Source organism: Zootoca vivipara, chromosome 7, assembly GCF_965207765.1.
Source record: "Zootoca vivipara chromosome 7, rZooViv2.hap1.1, whole genome shotgun sequence".
NCBI lineage: Eukaryota > Metazoa > Chordata > Lepidosauria > Squamata > Lacertidae > Zootoca > Zootoca vivipara.
In genome coordinates, this window is record NC_142590.1 from 44,610,283 (window position 1) to 44,634,828 (window position 24,546).

Below are 24,546 nucleotides of genomic sequence, written 5' to 3' on the forward strand. Positions count from 1 at the left end.
TAGGCAGCATGCACATGCCACAACCAAACACACACTGTGGCCTATTCTATTGGCTACAATTCTTCAAGCATCACAGTGGGAGGAGGAAGCAAAGGAAGGGTGCCAAGGAAGGCCTTTGTGGGTGGTGCATGTGTTCCTGTGGCATGCAGCATGTTGATGAACTCTACAGCAACACATTTAACAAAACCCCAATAGACCCTTTTCTGTTAACAAAGATGGCTTTAGAAAGCTCAATTTTCAGTGGAGAAATAGTGGGGCAAGGAATGAGTGCTTTACCCTTTTCTCACCTGCTGTTTTCTCATGATAAAAATCAGGGCCAGCTCTAGGTAAGGTCCCGGTGACGTAGCGCGCCAGGGCGCCGGGAGGCGGGGTGCGGAAGCCGGGTGGGACACTGCGAGGGCGGGGGCGCCGGAGCGATCTCCGCGCCTCAGCGCCAGGGCACCCTACCTGCTCCAGACTGCCCTGATAAACATCACTCCTCCACTGCCTTTTCTCATTTTTATTACAAGGGCACGTTTATAAAGCTCGGGGTAAATTTAGAATAGGACAGCAAGCAAGAAATGTACAAAGCATCCTTTGCCTTCAGCTCCCTCATGCAAAACAGCAACCTCTCAAAGTTGCTTTTCTTAATAAAAATATATACAGAGGCAACGTTACATATTTTTTCCACTTGCCCTTTATATATAGGTGCATCACTCACTAATGCTGCACTATGTATTTTGTACTCCATGTTCAGTGGCTAAAATGTGAATTGGGCTTCTGTTACTCTTAGATAGACAGACTTCAGGAGTTCCGTTTCTGCTTCTTTTCTTTTCCTTTATCCAAGAAGCCAGAATAGTGCACTTGATAGTACATATTAGAGGTCTAATCATAGCTGCCAAGTTATCCCTTTTTTAAAGGGATTTTCCCTTATGCTGAATAGGCTTCCTCGCGAGAAAAGGGAAAACTTGGCAGCTATGGGTCCAATCCATGCCCGTAAAGCTGATTAGTTGAGATATCACATTGGCCCTGAACAGGTTAGGAGTTGTGCCGTTCAAAGTTTAGAGTACAGACTCTAGTGTGTAGGCACTTGGCCCTCTTGCAAGCACATTTAACCCAAAAACAACAGAGAAGGCCTGGAAGGAGCAAGCTACGCTAGTCAGGAAACAATAGCTATTAGTGATGGTCTACTTCCAGTTTGTCTAGGCCTGAGTTTAAATGCACTGGCTCATTCCTGCCTAGCTGCCCTACTAAATCAGTGCCAGTGGTTAGAGCTGGTAATTAATGTGTTTATTAAATTTCCATATTGCCCTTCATTTGACAATCACAGGTGGCTTACAATATAAAAGCACAAAAACGCCTAACAGAGGGACAAACAAACAAAAACAATAGCCCCCCCCATTTAAAAAGCCAGAGATTGTTTAATTAGCTCATGAGAAGAGGAATGTTTTAGCCTAGCACCTAAAGATATGTAACAAAGGCACCAGGTGAGCCTCCTTGGGAAGAGCATTCCACAAACAGGGAGCCACCACAGAAAACACCCATTCTCATGTTGCCACCCTCTATCATGCAGGAAGCACATGAAAAAGGGCCTCAGATGATGACTGCAGGGTCTGGGTCAGTTCATAGGAGAAGAAAAACCCTACAGCACTCTTAGGCTGCAAAGCAAAAATACAGCCCTGAAGAAAGCTGAATCTACACAGAATGAAAACACACAGGACCTGTGGGGCAAATGAAAGAAACGTCTTTCAACTGTCTCACAGGCCAAGTCTTGTGGTGCTTCAGTACAACAAATTTATGTCACTATCAGGTTGTTCAGATCTATTTTTTTCTGAATGTGCAATTGGCACTCAGTTTTTTCAGTCTTTTTTTTTTCAGTCTTAGGGACCCAGGTGGCGCTGTGGTTAAACCACTGAGCCTAGGGCTTGCTGATCATAAGGTCGGCGGTTTGAATCCCTGCAATGGGGTGAGCTCCCGTTGCTTGGTCCCAGCTCCTGCCAACCTAGCAGTTCGAAAGCACGTCAAAATGCAAGTAGATAAATAGGAACCGCTACAGCGGGAAGGTAAACGGCGTTTCCATGTGCTGCTCTGGTTTGCCAGAAGCGGCTTTGTCATGCTGGCCACATGACCTGGAAGCTGTACGCTGGCTCCCTCGGCCAATAATGCGAGATGAGCGCGCAACCCCAGAGTCGGTCACGACTGGACCTAATGGTCAGGGGTCCCTTTACCTTTACCCTTTACCTTTTTCAGTCTTACGTTTTTCATATCGTTGGTTTCATAGCAGTCATTGGTTTCATAGCAGTGGTCATTGATGGAAAGCTTCCATGCTAAGTTTCTGGGCCCTCTCCTCAGTTACTACATTCACCCTCCACTACTGTTCTCCATTTTGGGTTCACACACAAGTATTTCTGTACCTAGGTGCATGAACCTTTTTCAAAAGAAATCACTGGAAATTTTAGAGTAAAAGAGCAAATGTTACTAGCCCTTGGCTATCATGCTTCTAAACTGGCAATATGGAGGGTGGACAGTCTATTTGGTGTTTTGTTTGTTTGTGGCTTAATGCCAAGTTTTTGCACAACACCAGTATTTCGCTGTACCAAAACATTTTTGTTACTTAACAGATTTTCTGCTGCAAGACAAAAGCCACATTAAATGTAAAAGTACGGGCTGTCATCTCGATTGCAATGTTTTGGAGACGGTGTGGGGGGGGAATCATGCCGGGACAGCACCGATTCCACAATAAACATCCGTCTGGAAGCGACCTTGGCTTGACTGAAAGCCATCTCGGGTCTTTCACACATGGGCTAGACTCCAGTGCCCCCTGCCGGGAATGCTATCAGTCACAAGAAGTCGGCTCACGCTTGCTCTCAAGCAGCTTTTGTGTGAAAACCAGCCCGAGAGACCCCGTTAAGGCAACCCACGACTCATTCAGGTAGCCACAACTTGCGCAATGTGACGCATGCGCCTTGCTTCCTCAGCTGCGACTTCCCGCTCTGCTGCTTCCACCTCTGAGGCCACTCGCGCCTCAGCGCCTCTCTCACCCCCAGCACCGCAGTTAGGTTGGTAACGTGCTTGCTTAAAGGATAGGGGCCGTGCCGTCCTTATGGCTACTACCTTAAAAGGAGGCAGGTTGTCCTCACCTGCGGTTTAGGTTCTGTCAAGTAACCACCGAACCACGGGATCAGATCTAGAGCGAGCCACGTGCAACAGAGAGCAGGGGTCCGCCACACCTTTCACAGCTGAGCAGAGAATTTCAGCAGGTGCAGCTGCTGGCGATGCAAACGGCTGAAATTCCCTGTTTTGCACAACTATTAAAGGTGGTGCGGGAGCCCTTGCTCTCCTTTGCACCTGCGAGTTGCGCGCTCTTCCTGCTTCTCGACGCGCGTGGCCTGGGGCCTCATCCCCACCCGGGACCGGCCCGGCTGTTGTCAATCCCAGGCCGCGAGAACTGCTGCGCAGAAGGGGAAATGTTGAGCCACCTGCAGTTCCTCCCTCACGCATCATGGCGACGTCGGGAGGGCAGGAATGAATGTTCCCCTTCTGCGCGACTCTCCAGCAGGCGCGCTCTGGAGCCCGGGACGCGGCCCTCTCTCCGCGCGCGGCGGCGCTCTCGGTGCCCCTCATATTGGCCTGCTGTGTGGTCTGTAATTAATCCCCCGCCGCAGGGTGTCGGGGAGTTACACGTCCTCGCCCAGCAGGGGAGCCCCAGCATCCCCGGCTAATCCCCGTTTCTTGTCGCTCTCCTCAGGGGGCCCGCCGGCACCTCCAGCAGCCCCTCTTCCTCCCTGTCAAATTCGCAAGTGGCTGTGCGCAGGCCTAAGACGGGGGAGGGAAGCTGCCATTGCGAGGGCAGGCGGTGGTGTTCGCCTAATTTACTGAGCTTAACCCCGCAGCAAAATCTGCACACGGTCCCGCTCGCCGCCTCCCCAAATTCCCTAAGGCTCTCATGACTCTTAAGTGGGGAAACCCGAGAAGGGGCGGAAGCGGCTGGGAGGGTTGCAAGAACCACGCCGGCCGAGATAAGAGAAAGCGGGTGGGGTGGAGGAGAGGAGCATTGAAGAGCAGCTCCGAGGTGCTGTGAAGTCGCGGGATTTAAGCTTCCCTTCCTGCCCCGCTTTGCATGACAAAAAGCCCAGCTGCAGAGATGACACCGTCCCTCCCCCCCACGCCAAATTCACCTCCCCAATTACCAATCAAGCCCATTATGCGGCTACAATAGCCGTCAGCTCCGAGGCCCACCCAGGCAGCCAACATACAGACAGTACATCCTCGACCCATGAATGGAGCCATTTTGCCAGAGTGTTCCGTCTCCCCGCTTCTATTAAACGCAGCCCATTGCTGTTACTGGGAAATAAATACCGTACAGTACTAGTAACTGCTGCTATTTGAGTAAAGTGAAGCTCGTTGCTTTGGAGGGCCACAGTCTCCATTTAGCATTGGGAGCAGGCATACCTTGCTGTTTTGGAAAGCTTATCTTCAAAAAGTGTTTCGCAATCCCCCCAAACATATATTCCCGGTTCTGTATTCCCACCCCACCCCTCAAATTCTTGTCAGAACTCGGCCTATCTTACCAAAGTGTCTCTAACAACAACTAGCCAAGCACGTTCTGTTTCCCTCAGCCAAAGTGGGACAGCTTTGGTGAAAGGCTTTAATGAAGGTGGTACCAGAGAAAGCCTAACATCAAATTGAAGCAGGGATTAGCAGGAGTGTGGCCCCTCACAGTCAGCAAAGCAGAGGAGGGGCTGACTTTTCCTAAACCTCTGCATCATCTTATGTTATTATATTATCTCATGGGTGTAGCCAAGTGGGGGCAGGGAGTAAAACAATAGAAATACTTAACAGATCAATCACATCGGTTCTGCCACACACACACCCCAAAAAATCCTGGCTACGCCAGGCCGTGGGATTATATTGTGCCATACCAATATGCTTTGGACAGGTAATAAGGGTAGCTGAACAATTTGAACAAAACAATCTTAGAATTAGAATGATCAGACCACTCCTTTTAATTATGGTGCCATAATGCCCACTGGTGGCCAGAGCTGACCACTGCAACTGCTGAGACAAAAACAGGAAGACTTGGAGGAAGAAAAGTGGGTGGAGGGAGTATTGAAAACTTTGCACTGTAGTTCTGCACAGAAGCAGGCATGGAAATCACTACAAAGAGGAGGATCCTGAACTGCAACCTGAGGGTGAAGACATTAACAATGTTGCCGTGTAATGAGGGGACAGTGTAATTTAGTAATAAGAATTTGTGGTGCTATTGCTTGTGAATTGAATATATCCCCCCAATTTAATAGATTTTTAGCACATTATGTGTGCTAATTGGCTTATCAATACCAGAATGTCTTATGTCACCAAGAACTTTTTCAAATTACAAGTACTGTATTAAGTACATAATTATCACTGTACTTTATTGCATTTCCTTTCCTTATTACAACCCTCCTCCCCAAACAATGTGCAGCTCATGATAACACTACACAGATCTGATGCACTGGATGGTAGACAATGACAGCTTGTGTGAGTCATTAAGGTGCTGTAAGATTCTTTGTTGTTTTCACTGCAAAAAAACCCAATACTCCTCTAGAACTTATAATTAAGCTGTGGCCCTCATGTTTATCTTCGGCTAGAAAGATTGACAGAGGAATCTTAAAAACATCACCTCAGGTCCATGGCATTTGCTCCCAAGTAAGTGGGTTTGGAATTGCAGCCTAAGGAGAGGTACAGGTTTCAGAGGAGAATTAATAATATTCTAAAATATTTTAATAAAATGTTAACTAACAACAAATATATTTTGCAACTGTCTGCATTTATTGTTTGATACCTTTCCTGAGAAAGAAACCAGAATTATTGAATTCTGGAATCCTACATGTCATTGTCCACTTGCTGGCAACTTGTGTCAGAAATGAATAGTTTTTTCACCATTCCCATTTTTTGTTTTGGGCTCACTAAAATCCAAGGGCACAGGCTGTCAGTTTTATTGTACCTGCTTATCAATAAACTGCAAGCCTCACACTTGGTAATTTATTATATACACACATACATGCTTTCTGGATCTTGATAGTAAGAGATTATTGCATGTAAGAACTATGTAACACAGAAGAAATGTTTGACAAGACCTCAAAATAGACTCACTCCTCCCATGGGCTCACATCTGTGTCAATAGCCACACAGTTATAAGCCGCATAACGCAACTTTTCCTCGCAGACTTTGGCCCTATAAGTGAAAAAGAAGAATCACATCAACATTTTCATGTACCATCTGGTAATCCCAAACTCATCTCTGACTCCCCAAGATGCTATGCTTCTGTAATTAACACCCCTCATTGCTGATACTCCCATCTCCATGCATATTATTCTCAATGGCAGCCACACTCCCCAGTACATTGGCCTACTTCTTAGCCCTTCCCCGTATCTCCCCCACCATAATCCGCTTTGCATTGCCGCACTACAAACTGGGAATATGATGTCCCTGGTCACTTGGTGATACTCTAGGCCAGGGGTCCACAAACTAAGGCCCGGGGGCCAGATGCGGCCCAATCGCCTTCTAAATCTGGCCCATGGACGGTCCGGGAACCAGCATGTTTTTACATGAGTAGAATGTGTCCTTTTATTTAAAATGCATCTCTGGGTTATTTGTGGGGCCTGCCTGGTGTTTTTACATGAGTAGAATGTGTCTTTTTATTTAAAATGCAACTCTGGGTTATTTGTGGGGCATAGGAATTCATTCATATATTTTTTTCAAAATATAGTCCGGCCCCCCACAAGGTCTGAGGGACAGTGGACCGGCCCCCTGCTGAAAAAGTCTGCTGACCCCTGCTCTAGGACCTTGAACTCGCCAGATGTTCTTCCCATAGCACGCCCCCCCCCAAAAAAAACCTTTCAGCTGCCTTTCCCAGGTCTGTGCCACAACCACTGGGATTTTGTCCAATACACCCTTGCCCAAGGGATTTATAGAACAAGACTTACGAAGCATAGTTTGGCAAAAAAAGTGTGCTGGAGCAAGTGGAAGATTCAGGAAGTGCATCAGTGGTTTCAGAGCTTTGAGAGAAGAGATAACAAATCAATGAGATCTGTGGAGAAGGCTTTACCACACAATAGAAATACAAAATGGCTGTCAATCCATCATCACTCACTCTGCAATATGATGCACATTATCAGAACATACGGAGAGCCCTACAACTTCAGATCAAAGGCCCATCTTGTTCAGCATCCTAGCACAACAGCACTCTCCCCACCTTTGATTCCCACAACACTCACCCTAATTTGTCAGGATAGATATAAATCCGAGCAGGAAGTCGGCTTCTTCCAGTAACAAACCTCAAGAAGCGACTGCGATCCTCTGAGGGGAAGAGTAAACAACCATCAAAACTCCCAGGGAGATCTCACCAAAAGTCATTATCCACAACAAGCTTGCCCAGTATGCATGTAGGAATGAAAACAAGACCCCAGCTTTGACTGGGAGCCAGTCAGTGTTTGAGGTGGGAGTAAAAACTGACCCTCCTAAACAGGGGGAACCATTCAGTCAGGGGAGCTGTTGTAATAGCCTGTTTGGGGCTATTTTTCTCCATTCCCATCTCCCATTGCCACATAGCTGAGACTCCCTCTAAGTTAAGTCTCTTAAAAACAAAACCACTTTCTGGGAGTGGTTATGAGCCACAGTGGGAGGAGCCTCTCAAAACCCACTGAACCTGCAATTCATAGCACCGATTTCTTCACATCACCACTCCACAACAGTGTGCATATGCTAACATCTACTTACCGTTAGTAAAGTTGTTCAAGGCCTCCCAGAAATACTGAATTCTAGTATCTGATGGTTCAAAATCCTCAAAGCGAGCTGTGAGAAGAAGAAAAACAGATACATGGTGCAGGTTACAGAGAAAAATATTGCTGGCACAGAACCAAGGTCCAACCGAAGGGGAGAGGGAAAGATGGCATGCCCATTATTTGGGCAGAACACATTAAGGAAGAAAGGAATACCGGTATATACCGAGGCACATGGATATGAGGTGCTAATATGCTAGCTCAAAATCATAGTACAACCCACCGATATGGATATTGTATTGTGAATCTCCACTCAGTGCAGTAGCTGAATGTGGAGTCGCCGCATGTTTTATTATGACATCATGTCATGTAGTATGTTACCCATGAAGAGTGCAAGGTCTCCCACACTTACTGAGCTTCTTTAGAGCCTCAACGGTAACTTCAGGGTCACCACAGACCTTCTTCTCCAGTTCCTGCCAAGTGAGCAGATCCAGTACTGCCTGAGGCACTACCTTGAGAAGTCCAGCCTGCATGGCCGCAAGCTGAGTCAGGAAAGAAGAAACAGATTAAGATGGGGCGAGAAACCACCAGTCAGCACCAAAAACCTATTGCCCAAATGCTGTACTGAATTACCTGCTCCTTGCTCTCATTTAGCCGTGCCTTCTGCACCAGGCGGATGAAATCCAAGCGGTCCTCATAGTGCACCACAGTGCGAGTGCCACCAGGGATAAGCTCCACCATGCACTGGTCGCTCAGCACAGTGGTGTACGTCAGCTCATGCCCAAACTTGAACTCAAAGGTCTCTTTGTCCATTCCTTCCATCATCTCCAGAAGCTTCACCTGAAAACAAGGAAAGGGATAATCGCACCTGTGCCCAAGACAGCAAGGAAGTGGGAGACGGGGATTTTATAAAAAAAAAAAACCATAGCCATAAATAAACAGTTATTATAACATATTGCCAAACACTTTCCATCACCTGGAAGCATGCATTATGTCTAAAACTGTGCAGCTGTTATGGTTGGAAGCTGCAGTATTTGTGGACCATTATTACGTGTTCAACATCATGAAATGTTGAAGGAAGTTTACTTACACACCCCTTCACCCTCCCCACTGGCAGTTTTAGAAAACAAAATGAAGCCAGCTGCTCTGCCATGCCAGTATCCAAATGCATAGGTCATGCAGATAAATGCTAAATAGAAATCTGCACCCCATGTTTCAATAGCGACCCCTGGATACACGTCCCAGTGACTCACCAGCACAGAGTCAACAGCAGGGAAGTCCTTGCTCCAGCTCACTTCCTCCCCTGTCAGTTGCTTCCAGACAAAGCCTGGTAGGGCCAGGACCTTAAAGATAAGAAGAAGGAGAGAAGCAGCACTGCAACACGTTGCCTCCAGATGTGGTCTTTTGTGTCCCACTATGCTCAAAGGAAAGGTTCAGGAAGGAAGACAAGGCAGCTTCTAGATCTGATTTTATAAGAATACTTGCGATTATGAATGATTAGAAAACAATTTAGCACAGTTAGGAAGAAACAGGAGAAGGAAAGTCTGGCTTCCACTACCGGTATCGAAGAAAGAGCCAGCCTTCATCCTATACTCACCAGGAACTCCTTGCCACGCAGGGCAGCTCCCATGATTTGCCCAATCCACTCATATTTTGTGAACTCTTTGCAGGACGGGTTGGGGACATACATGTCTCGGGCCTCTCCGGTGCCACTGCCCTGAAACAACAGACAGTTCAGATCAAATGTCCTGATAGGGACATAAGAATGAATGTTAAAACACATGTACAATCCAGTCTCTCTGCAGTAATTTCCCCATGCAGTAGTGGCATACTAAATTTCCACACTGACCAGGACCAAGCAGAGGGTTGATACAGCAGGAATAAAAGTTGGATTCTGGGAAAGCTGGAACCAAAGGATAGTGCTTTGGTGTCCATATTCTCCCACCCCAACCCTCAGAGAGCACTGCCTTCTAAGCACTTTCCTTTCTCCAGAGCTTGCCCGAATCCCCACACTGACAGTCTCTTGAGACTCATGCTGCTCTAACATCCTTAACAGGAGGAAAGGGTTAGCTTCATCAGGGAGCAAGCACCTGGTTGGACGTGCGGACAAAAAAAGGCAGTGGCACTGGTGTCTCAGCTGAACTAGGACACAGCTCCTCAGACATATCAGCAATGCTGTCTCGGAAACCGCCACCTGGGAGAGAGAGCACATGGAAGTGTGTGATCAGCCTTGCTATGCTGTCACCACCTGCTTGCGTTCCTGAATACATTAGCTGGATTTCAGATTTTCCCACTCCCGCTCTTGAGGCCTATCCAATTTTCTGTAGGATGCAGAAAATCCTGAGAGGACACAAGAAAAATATTTGAAACTACCCTGTTTCTCCAAAAATAAGACATAGCCATTAAATAAGCCATAGCAGGATTTTTAAGCATTCAAGGAATATAAGCCATACCCCGAAAATAAGCCACAGTGATAGGCAGTTTAACCTTGTAGGTTAAACTGCACCATACTTAATAAAAAAAAATAAGACATCCCCTGAAAATAAGCCATAGTGTGTTTTTTCGAGGAAAAAGAAATATAAGATCTTATTTTCGGAGAAACACGGGTATGTTTCCTCCCCCAAAAAATCTGTTCACATTTGGCATTCTCCCTGGTGGACACATTGGAGGAGCGGGGCTCAGGCCTCCGTTGAACTCTTCTGCTGTAACCAATACTTAGATCCCCTTCAAGGATGCAATTGGTTTAAATCTAGAAAGCAGGTATGCAGATAAATATGGTAACTCATAATTGCAATATAGCAGAGGCTGAGAAGGAGAGGGGAAGGGATAAGTGGGAGGGCTAGGGTAAAAGTATATATTGGGGATTTGAATGTATTGGAATCATTACAAATGTCATTTATCTATCGACCCAGTTTTACTTTTGTGTTTTATTTCTGTAATTTGCAAAAAATCAATAAAGTTTTGTTTTAAACTTTAAAAAAAGGATGCAATTGGTTTAACAGCCAACTCAAAGGCAGCAGCAGAGTTCTCAACAGTGAACTGCTGCACTACAAATCACCATCCGTATTGTTTATGCTCCTAACCAGAACTCTGTTCAAATAATAATAATCTCCAAAACGGGCTCAAAAGAAAACCCAAATTTTCAGCTTCAAACTGTGGAAACTGTCAAAGATCTCAAATTTCTATTAGCTACCATTTTGGACTACACGAAGTGCAAAACTTACCCTGATCAATGATGCCCTCAGCAATGAACTTACACTCCCACCACTGGTCGTAACGCAGCGGCCACCTGAAATGAATGAAAAACGGTCATTTAAACCTGCCTGTGGAGGTTTGCGGAAGGTACTGCATTGCTGGTGAAAGTGTCAGGGCCAAGAGTAATAGTGCGATATTTCTGTGTGGCCCAGAACCTACTAAGGTCCTTGAATAACTGGTGTGTTGCAAATATTTGGAGTAAGCTCTCATTTATGAAAATAAGGCTCTGTTTTCTTTCCGAGGATTCAGCTTTCACTTTACTTGAAACTTTCTGGTGCTTGGCATTCAGGTACTTAGGCTAGAGACACCAAGCTGGAAGGGGCAGGGAAGACAGACAGGTGGCTGCTGGATGAAAAAACTCACCTGTAATCCAGGGCCTTCTCATACTTGTCAGAAGGTTTTAGTCCCTCATATACCTAGGAAAGCAAAAAATGCAGCAGAGGCATTAAGAGAAGAATCCTGGGCAATGCGCTTACAGATAGCAAAGCGGGAATAGGCATCCTTTGAAGGTCTTGATGAATTTGTTACATGAGGACTGGCAACAGGCAATATGCACCAAAGATGTACAAGAAGTTCTTTTGCGCAGTGCACTGTCAGGCAGATCCCTAACAACCACCAATGTATGTGTAGCAAGGGACACACATTAAATTAAAAGGCTAGCATGACAAAGTGGCTAGAATAGCTAGGGCTGGATGTAGAAAACCCAAGTTCAAAACCCTTCTCAGCCATGAAGCTTATTTAACACACTTGGGCAAGTCACTAACCCCACAACATTAAGAATAAAAACGTATAACTTCATTTATGTCAGCTTGAGCTCATTGGTGAAAAGACAGGATAAAACAAACAGTAAACAAGCAACGAACTACAATTTCCAGTTACCCCAATGCCTTAGAAAGGAGAATGAACCATAAACACACAATCTGAACTAACATACACCTTGAAATTAGAGTTCAGAGAATCGTGAAAGGTTTGAACCAGGTATGTTAGTTATTTAACCCCATGTGAAAGAGAAAATAATAATAAGAAAAGTCTGATCATTTTATCTGAGGTGCATTGTGCATGTGCGTCACCAGTGGCCACTGCTGAATTTATTCTAATATTATAAAGTGATGGGCTCCAAAAACACACGGCTCCCATTAGCATTGTGCAGCACAGTAAAAGAGCAAAATGGCTAGGGAGGGGCAAAGCGACTGTGAGCTCCTCTCCCCGAGCCTGTATGCTCATGTATTCATGCTAAGCCAGGGTTTGGGTTAGTGCGACATGTAAACTAGGTCACTGAGTGGGACTCCCAACCACACAGAAGCTGCATCACCTTGCAAAACTGTTTGCTGAGCTTATGCTCAGAGCTGGATCTTGTTTTGAAGGTATAAGCTGAAAAAATGCTTTTCTGGAGTATAATAGGACGGAACATGTGTAGCAGGTGGCAAAGGCAGAAGACTCCCCCCCCATCCCTCTTGCCACAGGGTACCTGCTAGTGGGTGAGCTGGCTTACCTGAGTGAAGACTGTGTTTTTGCAGCTGGGGTCAAGTGCAGGATTGTCACGATGCTCCATGGCCAGGCGGCGGTTGATGTAGAGCCGTGGCATGAAGTTGGGCTTGCTAGTCTCTGAGTCCTTGAGGCACTGGGTGATTAGCACTGTACGTCTTTTGGACAGCAACAGGAACTGTTTGATGTGCTGTCATGGGCAAAGCAACACTGGTCAAAGTCATGAATATCCCGCACGGTCCTTCTCCTACTTTACAAACCAGCTGGCTCTACTGCCAATATCACCGCAAACTATTCTAGCGCCTCTCTTTCCCAGTAGGAAATCTTTTGATATATTATTATTATTCTTTCCATTTCATTTCTATACTGCTTAACATTTTTAAGAAATGAAAAAGTCTCAAAGCAGTTTACACCCTACCTTAAAAGATCAGATAATAAAACAATCCAGAATGAAATATTACTGAAGAAAGTCAAATATAAAGTAGACATTCAAAGCAATGGTTTATTCCCCTAAGATAGAAAACACAGAAATTGGGAATCAGAAAGTCCCTCGCCTCACCTTGAGTTGGCTGAAGGTGCCAAGTGTGTAGTCCCAGGCTGGAACAAGATGGTGAAGAACACTATCCAAGATCTTGATAAACCTACCCAAACCAAAAGTGCAATAAATAAATACCAATAAATAAATACCGCAGATGGCGGCAGAGTAACCAGACGTGTTAAATTTGACCCCTACATTTACTCCTACATTTCTTGCTATCTCTGTTGGCTTCCCTCCCTATTTCACCCAATGAGCTAATTAGGCAGGTGAGGATTTACAACTACAGGTGAAACAAAACAAAAGGAAAAAATAAATAAATTCAATAGGGTTTTACAGCATGGACCCCTGGTGTTGTGCCACAATGCATGTACTGTACACGCACATGCTTAGCCCACTACCACCACAATGATTGTGGGAGCTCTCGCTGACAACAACAATGGCAACACCGAGGCTGGAGAATGTTCCTCAGCCCTGCCCTGCTCCATACCTCTGGATGATCACAGCCCGCCGATAGAGCACATCAGGGTCTCTCCCCTCCAGGCGAGGATACCTCACCAGGTTGGCTGGCTGAAACATATCTGCATTGAGCCCCAGTTCCCGTTGCCGAGAAGATTTGATCTTTATTCCCCGTAGCCGAACATCTATCCCATCATCTGTATTAAAAGGGAAGAACAAAACAGCTTAAGACACATCGGTCAAATAGAGAATGGTTTCTCCTGGAGGCGGGAGAGAAATACTGGGGGAAAGAGTAGGGATAAGGGTCCCTCTTTATCACAAATTGGGGGTGGGTGACTACTGGAGAAATTCCAGGGCTTTATTCATCACTTGCCACAAGAAAAGCAGACCTGTGGCAGCTTAAAGATTAACAAATGTATTGTGCCTTTGCTGTTTTTCCTAGATAAAATAATCACAAAAAGGCAGCCCCCAAAAGGGAAGCTCCGGGGCAGCTGCAAAATATAAAAAAATACAATAAATCATCAAACATTAAAAACTTCCCTAAACAGGGCTGCCTTCAGATGTCTTCTAAAAGTCAGATAGTTTTTTTATTTCCTTGGCATCTGATGGAAGGGCATTCCACAGGGTGGGCACTACTACCGAGAAGGCCCTCTGCCCAATTGTACTCTGACTCTAGATGGAACCTGCTAGGTTACGTAACTACAAAGGGAGTGAAATTCTAAACTAGAGCATTTAGAGAAAAGCAGGGAGATCATTGTACCCCACCTCCCAGGGATTAATAGGCACACCCCCAAACTGACGCCCACACACCTCTGCATTCCACAATGCGGATTTCAATGACAGGCAAGTGAGCAGTCATGTCTTCCAGCACACACACATCCCCGATGTAGCTCCTGGAGACACAAAAAACATCTATTTCCTCTTGCACAAGGTAGGCTTACCACCCCCCTCCAAAATAGAAATCCTTTAATCTTAAATCTTCAGGGAAAGTTACATTAAAGTGGATGTGGGAGCCAGAAACCAGAACTCCTGGGATCTGTTTCCAACCTTCTGGAAAATCAAAGGTGCCGTACAGGCATTGGCTAGAGGCAAACTCGGCTCTCCAGATGTTTTGGGACTACAACTCCCATGATCCGTAGCTAACAGGACCAGTGGTCAGGGATGATGGGAATTGTAGTCCCAAAACACCTGGAGGGGTGAGTTTGCCTATGCCTGGACTAGAGAAAGAATCTGAGCCAGATTTAGGCTCAGTTTCACACCTGGCTTTCCTCAACAACCAAATTCTCTCCCTCCTACCCACCCACCCCCGGCCTCCCTCGTCTAACTCACTCATCAATGCCCACGTCACTCAGCTTCTTCAGGTTATCCCCCTCGCCACCATACACAGCCACCCTCTTGGGCATGAAATTCTCATCTGTTGTGTCCACAGTCAGGAACAGCTTCCTGAGGGAGAGAATTAAAGGGCAAATGTGAGACAACAATAAGATATAGGACAAGTTTCTGGCTTTTAAAACTACTTCCCAGAGTTCCTATGGGCAATAAAGGGTCCAAATATGCTTAGAAACCTTCACTGCAAAGAGCTGGGAAATGTGGGGAAAACAGGGGAAGGGAGGTGGGGAACCTGGCAGGCAAGAGAACTGGCTATGAAGTTTCCCCCAGGCTGGATTTTTATGAGGCTTGGAGGAAAAGCTTAAACCTTTCCCAGGGATGAACCAAAAAGGGCCAGACTCAGCCATTCTGAATCGAGAAGGGTGGATTTTGGACATCACTAGTACCACATTCTGTACAAACCTATGTGATCACAGAAATCTTCCTTAACAGAAAAGCCAAGGTGGGTGGAAGAAGAGGTGGGGATGCCTTTGTTTTCCATATGGAAAGGAGAGGGCAGATTCAAACAAATATTTTGCTGCAAACCTCAAAAGGGCCATTTTGAAATTGCTCAACATTCAGTTTCATGGTAGTGGTCGAATCGCAGTGGTATACGTGAGAAAAGATCATTCCTTTGTTGTTGTGTGTATGGAGGCACAAAATAGTAGTAGCAGTAATAGTTTACTTTTCTACCCACCCTTCACCCTGAGGTCCCAGAGTGGGGAAACAACCATTTAAAATACAGCACTAAAAACAATTTAAACCAACTTACAGTCACAAAAATAGGGTGGGTCCCAAAAATATGCATCTCAAGTGTCAAGAGGTACATCTTCAGCACCAAACCTAAAACCTCATAGCACCTAACTAGAAGTCTTTTCCATGATTCCATCTTTGGGCAGGAAGAAGCCCAAGCACAGAACATTCATGTGCATTAACATGACCCAGCTGCTCTCGATGTAGCTTTCACACTCAGTGAGAGCAGAGGAAACAGGGTTTAATTATGATAGTACTTATAGGAAGGAGCTGATTAGGCCAGAACAGGAATAGGCTAGTAAAGGATGGGGAACTCACTTGATAATGGTCCCTTTCTTCATGTTGAGACGGACCCAGTGCTGACCTTGGGACCCATCACTCTCCCAGTAGGTGTCTGCATGGTTGTCTGTCAGGCATGAAACATTGAATTCTTCCTGAGGGAAGCAAAGACAGACTGAGGAGAGTTAGAAATATCCACTTAATAGCTTGCTTTCAGGCAAGCCACAAAATTCCTCCCAAGAGGATGCCAACTCTAGAACCTCAGAGGGGAACTTTTAGTTTGAGACACTCAGGCATCCAGTTGCACCTTCCTACTATCCCTGAAAATAACTCAGCACATCTTCCTCCCTCAAGGCTTCCTGGATTTTTACCACTCTCCCTTCACCTAGGAGAGGCAACCTGCTGATCTATGAAGAACGGTAGAGGATACATCGGGCACAGTGTCCTAGCACTGATCAGAATAGTTAAGCTTTATCAAATTTCAGAGGAAGACTTGATGGCCACTAAAATCAGCAGGTGGCCAAGTTAATCTTTTTTTCTTTTTTTTTGTAATAAAATAAAGTTTATTGTAGATTTAAACATATACAACAATAAAAAAGAAAAAAAATCCAACTAAACAGAACAGGCACAAAAAACGCAATCCCCCCTCCCCCCTACCTCCAGAGTCCCCCTTCCCCTCCCCTGCCCTTACCCCCAACCCTATTCCTTCACAACCTAAATTAGACTTATCTATATTATAAATATTTTCATCACACACACATTATTACAATTTTGTACAATTAGAAACAAAATCCAAATTGAAAATAATAATGCAGAATATTACCATACAAATAATATCCAGATAATTAAATTCTTATCTACTTCATCCTTGAGTCTTACTGTCTCGGAAAGAGAATAAGTATAATCCACATATACACGTATACATTTGAAACAAGAAATATGACATCCATAACATTAATCATTTTTCTTCTTAATTCTAGAATCCTGCTACGTCGGAGAGAAGAGACGGATTATCTATGTGTGTACTAAGATAAATGGTAAGTGATTCCCAATTCTTTAATTTATCCTTCACATTTGTTTCCTTCAATAATTCATGTTTTCTTGCTAAATTGTAATATAATATTAATTTATGTAACCAGTCCTCCTTCTTTGGAATCTCTTGAGATTTCCATGCTCTTGCCAATAAGAGTCTAGCTGCCGCCGTTGCATAACTCACTACACATCTATCATTCGGTTTTATGTCCTCTCCTAACATCCCTAATAAAAAGATCTCAGGTTGTTTCTTAAAAGAGTATTTCACGATTTTCTTTAACTCTTTATAGACTAGTTCCCAGAAGTCTTTAATGAGGTCACAGCTCCACCAAATATGAACGTATGTCCCGACTTCTTTACAGCATCTCCAGCAGATATTGCTTACATTTGGGTACATTTTAGCCAGTTTAGCCGGTGTTAAATGCCATTGATTTTGCATTTTAAATATATTCTCAATCAGATCATAATTTGGCGTAAATCTAGAATCTCTTTTCCATAGTTGTTCCCATTTTTGCATACTGATTGTTTTTCCCAAATCCTGGCTCCATTTAATCATATAATTTTTTGTTAGCTCCTCTTCTGTTTCCCACTTTAATAGTATCTGATATAAATTCGAAATATATTTGCCTTCCTTATCGATTAAAATTTCCTCCAGGTTCGATTTATTCTTTTCAAATCCCACTTTCTTATCCAATTGTAATCTCTGATTAATTTGAAAATAATCTAACCACGTATTTAAGTGGTGTTTTATTTCTTTATATTCTCTCAATTTCAGCGTTCCTTCCTTTTCTTCCAAGAGCATACGGTATGTGGGCCAGGTGTTATTCATATTACGTCTTCTCACCGCCAATAGTTCGGCTGGAGAGAGCCACCAAGGGGTTTTTGGTTCAAAGAATCTCCTATATTTTAACCAAACTTTAAATAAAGATTTTCTGATCATATGGAACATGAAAAAATTCTTCTTGTCTATCCTATCTTTCATCAAATAATAATGCCAGCCGTGTCCTAGCCCATCACCTTCTAAATCTAATACATCCGAATTTTTTAAAACTACCCATTCTTTAATCCAGACTAATGCCGCTGAATCATGAAAAATTTCCAGATCTGGGAGGCCGTAACCCCCTCTGTCCTTATGGTCTATCAGGATCTTATGTTTTATACGGGGTTTTTTCCCGTTCCAAATGAACTCCGCAATGTCCCTTTTCCAATCCCTAAAATATTTCTCCATCCCCAACAATGGAAGGTTTTGGAAAAGGAAGTTCATCTTAGGCACCACGCACATCTTTACGGCTGAGATTCTACCCATAAATGTTAATTTTAATTTCCTCCAAACGTCAAATTTCTTCCTAATTTGCTTCCACGTTTCTATATAGTTATCCTGAATCAGGTCGATTGCTTTTGTTGTCATCTCAATTCCTAAATATTTCATTTTTTTACTAATTTTGAGTTTTGTGGTTTCTTGCAGCATTTTTTCCTCATTTACTTCAAGATTTTTGACTAACAATTTTGTCTTATTATAATTTATTTTCAAGCCCGCCAATTCCCCGTATTCTTCTATCAGCCGGATGGCGCTGGGAATGCTTGTAATCGGGTCCTCTGATGTTATTATAATATCGTCGGCAAAGGCCTTTACTTTATAACTTTTATTGCCCACCACAATTCCTTTAATTTCCTCGCTTTTCCTAATTGTATTTAATAAAATTTCGAGCGTGATGATAAATAAGATGGGGGACAGAGGGCACCCCTGTCTTGTCCCCCTTGTGATGTTAATTTTATTCGTGAATTTTCCATTAATAATTAATTTAGCATTTTGGGAAATGTAAGTGGCCAAGTTAATCTGAAAGTTTGCAGACCTATGCCAAGACAACACAGAATTCAGAAGTGTATATATTCTGAAACACATTATTTCACGCATTATTTTCTTTCACTTTCTGGAACCAAGAAAACAACTGTCTAATAACCCATTCCAGGGGCCGGTGAAGTTAATTTCATGAGTAGAGCCCTACCATTAGACAGAATAAGGCAGACGCTTCAGACAGCAGATTCTGGAGAGTGGCAAGATTTTGGAGGAAAGAGCTCTGTGTGCCATGTGGCCTACCCTGTACCCCCAAAGCTAGCCTGCTGCCCTCAAGTGTGGCTGGTCTGTCACCAGTGTTAAAATAAGATTCAACTGCTGGTCAGGTTGTACATAGCATTGGAAGGGAGTACAGTGGTACCTCGACTTACGAATGCCTCAACTTCCGAAGGTTTCGACTTACGAAGTCTGCAAACCTGGAAGTATTTTCGCCGCGCATGCATGCGCAAAATGGACACTTTGACTTACGAAGAGCGCCGTGGAACAGATCGCCTTCGTAAGTCAAGGTACCACTGTATCATTTTGTCCTTTGCCTCAGACAGCAAAATCTCTTCATTACCAGAAAAGAGACACCCAGAATCTGTTTACACAAATAAGTTATCTTGACCTAACAAATTATTAACTCAGTTCACCCTTAGGTTATAGAAATCAACCAGAAGTTACCTGCTGTCACGATCTGGCTGGCTCCTAGGTTTAATAAGCAGCAAGTAGACATTGTCAGTTTACAAGTAGATTTATTAAACACCGTCATTGTACTTAGAGCAGCTCCCATGGGCTACTGCCTCTTTCAAAACATTGAGGCATCTGGGCTCTGATTTTGGCACTAACAGGAAGCACGCCAGAACCCCGCCTTCCGCTTCCTTGATTGACGCCTTTTGCTGACCCACCTTAACCTATGGGAACGGGGAGATTCTGGCAGGCTTCCTACCTCTTCCTCTGACGAATCATCCCTCCCCTGTGTTGTTGCTAGGGACTGCTTATCAGTGACTTAGCCTCTCTCCAGCCCCCTCTTCTCTGGCTGAGGAGAAAGGGTTGCGGGTGACAGTCTTCAAATGGCTGAGAAGGAAGCAAAACTACTCCTTCCTCCTCTGACTCTCTGTCCCCCTCATCACCCTCATCGTCCCTCTGGGGAGCCCTGCCATTGCAAACCCTTTAATATTAGCAAATGATGGCTTCCCCAAACTGCAACCCTCCAGATGTTTTGGCCTACAACTCCCATGATCCCTAGCTAACAGGACCAGTGGTCACTGATGATGGGAACTGTAGTCCAAAACATCTGGAGGGCCGAAGTTTGGGGATGCTTGGCCTTGTGGTTGGGATGCTGAGGCAACAAAGGACAGCATGCATGAAGGAGAGGTCTCTATGCAAAGGAGCCTGGTTGATGGTGACACTTTACCGTGTAGGAGGACACATCAATGCTGTCCACATATTGCTTGATGCTGCCCAGATTCTCATCTTCCTTGCCAATGTGGTCATAGAGGAAGTGCACTAAGTCCTCATCACATTCGTAGCTCCATGTGGGTGGTACAAATCTAAAATGGCAAAAATTGGTGTTAATAGTACAGGATGAGAGAGAGGGGGCTGGGTTGACAGAAATTTACATCCCCGATCATGCTCTCCACTACCCAATTATATCCTCCAGGATATTATTTTTACTCCCCCTTCTGCACAAGCACTACTCTCAATAGAATTAAGTCCTCAGGCATACAAAGCCTGGATAATATGTAGAAACGTCCAGTGCTGCAGGCCCAGTTATCACTTTCAAATTAAGTGCATTGGCTGCCCCCCTTTTTCTTATTGCTGTAAAGGAGGTTGCATGCCCTTTACCGGAGTCTCTCTACCGCAGCTGCATCTGGCTCCATGATTTTTGGCTTTGCCCCAAGACGGAGGGAATATGTTAAATCCACCACCTGCTCCCATCTGGAAAAGGGAAAAAAGCAGAATTAACAACTATAAACTTCTGTGTAAGCGAACAGAAATTGGAAAAGTTCTAACTGCATTATTAGCTACTAAAACTAATAATGTTTTATTAAAGGGTAAGTATCTGAGAATAAATCAAAGAATTGATATATAGCCCTTTCTTTAATGCTACAGAGGATCTAATTTATAACACTTACAGTAATAATAATCTTTGCTGCTATTAAAATGAAAAACCTTACATTTATTAGATAAAACAACAAAATGGACACACGGAACTTAGCACTTCTTAGACTTACTGATAAGGTTTGAGCCAAGTGATGTGTGTGTTTGTGCGTGTTTGCACACATTTTTGACACAGTTGTGAATCTCTCTCCCTTTTTTACAACTTTGGGAGCTATGGACACGAGTGACAGTGTTTGCAGTGCAGTAGCTGTATTCCTTGTTCCCCAAAAGACATTCAAAGTGAGGGCAAAACTTCCTACTTTCACTCTGAATAAGCTTCGCTTCATCATGACAGTCTAATCTGATTGGCTGTTTTCCACTGTAATGTCATTACACAGCTTATCTGATCCCCAATTGGCTGCAATAATGTAAGAGAACCTCTCTCCCCCTTGGCACACAAGCTGTAGATCAGAGGAGGAAATCAGCAATCAGGAAAGAAGCAAACAAGAGATGAACCACCTAAGAACATATGCCACCCACCCCCCCAGCAAAAAATAAATAAATCTTTGAAATTTTGGTACCGATACAAGTTTCTATTAGAAACTAAGAACTGAATGTAGGTAAAGTGCACTTGGTTGATTCCGTTAGCAAAACGATTGGAAGCTACTAATTTAGCTTACGACCATAGATATTTCTGAAACTCACACATTCATTGATAGTATTATGTACAGTATTTGCTTGGGCCACCTCATGAGAAGAGAAGCCTCCCTGGAAAAAACTCTGATGTTGGGTAAGATTGAGGGCACAAGGAGAAGGGAACGACAGAGGACGAGATGGTTGGACAGTGTTATGGAAGCTACCAACATGAATTTGATGAAACTCCGGGAGGCAGTGGAAGACAGGAGTGCCTGGCGTGCTCTGGTCCATGGGGTCACGAGGAGTCGGACATGACTAATCGACTAAACAACAACATGTGTTTGCTTTCAGCGAGTGCCTTCCGCAATGGTCCTCCTCAAAAGCCAATCAATCCAAACAAAATGTAGAGATGGTTTTCAGTACCTGATTACAGGCTTATAATCCACCCCAAAGAGTTGCTGCTGCCTCTGGATTCTCTCCATCGATTCCACTGGCACCAGCCTGTCCCCACCATCTGCATGTTTACACATGAGGACCCAGCCTTCCTCCAGGTCACAGCCAATCTTGAATTCCTCCAGCTGCTCCTATGAGGGAAGAATATGAAATCATATGTCCAGTACAAAATACAACATTGGAGATAACTAAGGAATACAAACAGTTTATCAAATCATCATACATCATACAAAGAGATTTACGGTACTCAGATGGTTAAGAACACTGATTATCCATAGAGAAATGTACAGCTCCTACTAAGTGATTAAAAACCAAAATGCATGTCTTTAGTCTGTGCTAATGAGTGTCTATGACTACTTTTTCTGGTCCCTACAGACCAACAACAGTTCCCTTTCTCACTTGAAAGAATGCACACGCATGCAATGTCAACAAAACGGTATTAAACTGTCCTTTCAATTATAATTATAGGAAATTTGGTGAATTCTAACAGATTGTAGGAGTATGCCCAGGTATACATGCATAGGAATTACTGAGGTTTACTAGCACATGGGACCCAGGTGGCGCTGTGGTTAAACCACTGAGCCTAGGGCTTGCTGATCAGAAGGTCGGCGGTTCGAATCCCTGTGACGGGGTGAGCTCCCGTTGCTTGGTCCCAGCTCCTGCCAACCTAGCAGTTCGAAAGCACCTCAAAATGCAAGTAGATAAATAGGAACCGCTACAGCGGGAAGGTAAACGACGTTTCCATGTGCTGCTCTGGTTTGCCAGAAGCGGCTTTGTCATGCTGGCCACATGACCTGGAAGCTATATGCCGGCTCCCTCGGCCAATAATGCGAGATGAGCGCGCAACCCCAGAGTCGGTCACGACTGGACCTAATGGTCAGGGGTCCCTTTACCTTTACTAGCACATAGCCTTTGAGGGCCATGCAGTTATCAAAAAAAATCTCCCCAACTATGATAAGGAGCCTTGTTGGCATTACAGCTGTTTACATATTCTTTATTGTTGCTATTTCCCAAGTGCAAAATGTGACAGCCAGTTTATTGCCACACTAATGCTAAAAGGGAAAATGATAACCAAGGCAGAAAAAAACATCATATGGGTCAGGAAAAACTGAAAGGCTCTTCTGTCAGCTAAATTCGTATCAAGGAACCATAAAACTAGCTGATAGCAAACTATGTCTGTAACAGTGCCAGTCTCTGAGAAACGTAGGAGTACTTGTGCCCTGTGTTACCATCCTTGAGTGTGCATGTAGGACCCCAAAAAGCAATGGGAAATATAAGATGAGATGCCTATGTTTATCTCTATTACATGTGTCTTAAGCCTCCATCTATATTTGCTCTTTCATGCAAATTATGTAAGTTTTTTTTGGGGGGGGGAGGTGTCAACCCTAAAACATTTGAAATTGTAATAACGGCTCAAGTGCCTCTGAACATGGGTAGAGTGCATTTCCATCCTCTTCAGAAAGCATCCTGGCTGGGTTGCCAGTTCACACCAGGAATTATGGACAGCAGGAATCATTACACGGTAGGAGGAATGTGGCACTAGCAGGCGGAGCTCCGGCAATTTACCCTCCTCGAAACTTCCGCGTTCAGCGGCTGCCCGTGCGCGGCAGGCCCCGCCGGGGGCTATACCTTGTCACACTCACCCTTGCCAGCTTCACCCAGAGCCCGTTCCCGTTGCAGTATTCCTCGCCGCTGGCTCGGATGCACGAGCCCTTGCGCAGCTCGATGGTGCCCCTGCCCAGGCCCTTCCTGCCGCCCGACCCGGAGCCGGAGCCGGCCTTGCTCGGGTTCTCCCATACCGAGAGCAGGGTCCGGCCGGAGGCCGAGGCGGGCCCGGGGGCGCTGGGGTCCTTGCAGATCTTATATTGCACCTCGCGGGGCACGTAGCACAAGGCGGCGGGCAGCGGCTCCGCGCGCGTCAGGCACCCGATCGCCTCGCTCAGGAAGCGCAGCCGGCCTAGCAGCTGGTGCGGCGACTCGCCGGCCGTCGGGGGCATCATACTGGCCGCCTGCAGCCACCCAGGCGGGGTTGGCCCAGAGGGAGCAGCCGCCGCAGGAGCAGCTCCGCCGGTTGCCCCTTCCCTCCCGTCCCGATTCTGGCAGCCGGCGAGTCTTTCCCCGGCGCAGCGACCGGGAGAAGGGTGGCTGCGGCTGCTGATGCTTCCTGCTACTCTCGCCCTTCTTCCTCCTCGGTTCTGCCGGGTGTACCGTAAAGCAGCCTCTATCGGCGGACGAGTGAATGAGCAAGCCTAGCAAGAAGCGAGGGGAACCGCGCTATGGGAATGGGTCGGCAGCAAGCTCCGGACCCCGCGAAGGAGGTTTAGGCTTAAGGGTGAAAGTGGCCAAGGAAGGTCGACGCGCAAGATCTCTGGCTGCGTTTCACTTCAGTTCCTGGGCTCATGTGGCTGGCTGGCGATGAGGCAGATCATAAAAGTTCGCGTTTCCAAAACAAACAACAGGGCAGGCGGAAGGATCTCTGATCATGTGCCACGGAATTGACACTAGCAGTAATATAAAGAGTGGCCTTAAACTAGGGATAGGGGATTTGCGGCCTTCCACACTTTGCTGACCTGGATTACAGCTCCCATCATCCCTGATCATTAGCTACGGTA

General features: G+C 45.2%; 1 protein-coding gene across 1 annotated transcript; it reads right to left on the reverse strand.

Annotated features, from left to right (window-relative positions):
- Positions 1-5,769: 5,769 nt before the first annotated feature.
- HECTD3 (HECT domain E3 ubiquitin protein ligase 3) lies at positions 5,770-24,131 on the reverse strand. The gene is made up of 21 exons (XM_035122633.3): positions 23,578-24,131; positions 21,905-22,065; positions 20,591-20,683; positions 20,160-20,295; positions 15,916-16,031; positions 14,806-14,919; positions 14,287-14,369; positions 13,508-13,673; positions 13,042-13,123; positions 12,490-12,672; positions 11,361-11,413; positions 10,967-11,031; positions 9,833-9,936; positions 9,340-9,459; positions 8,996-9,085; positions 8,376-8,582; positions 8,155-8,284; positions 7,741-7,815; positions 7,239-7,320; positions 6,948-7,019; positions 5,770-6,195 (listed from the first exon to the last, which is right to left on the reverse strand). Exons 1-21 carry the CDS (start codon positions 23,932-23,934, stop codon positions 6,111-6,113), a joined length of 2,574 nt encoding a protein of 857 aa, XP_034978524.2. The 5' UTR covers positions 23,935-24,131; the 3' UTR covers positions 5,770-6,110.
- Between the last annotated feature and the right edge of the window lie 415 nt (positions 24,132-24,546).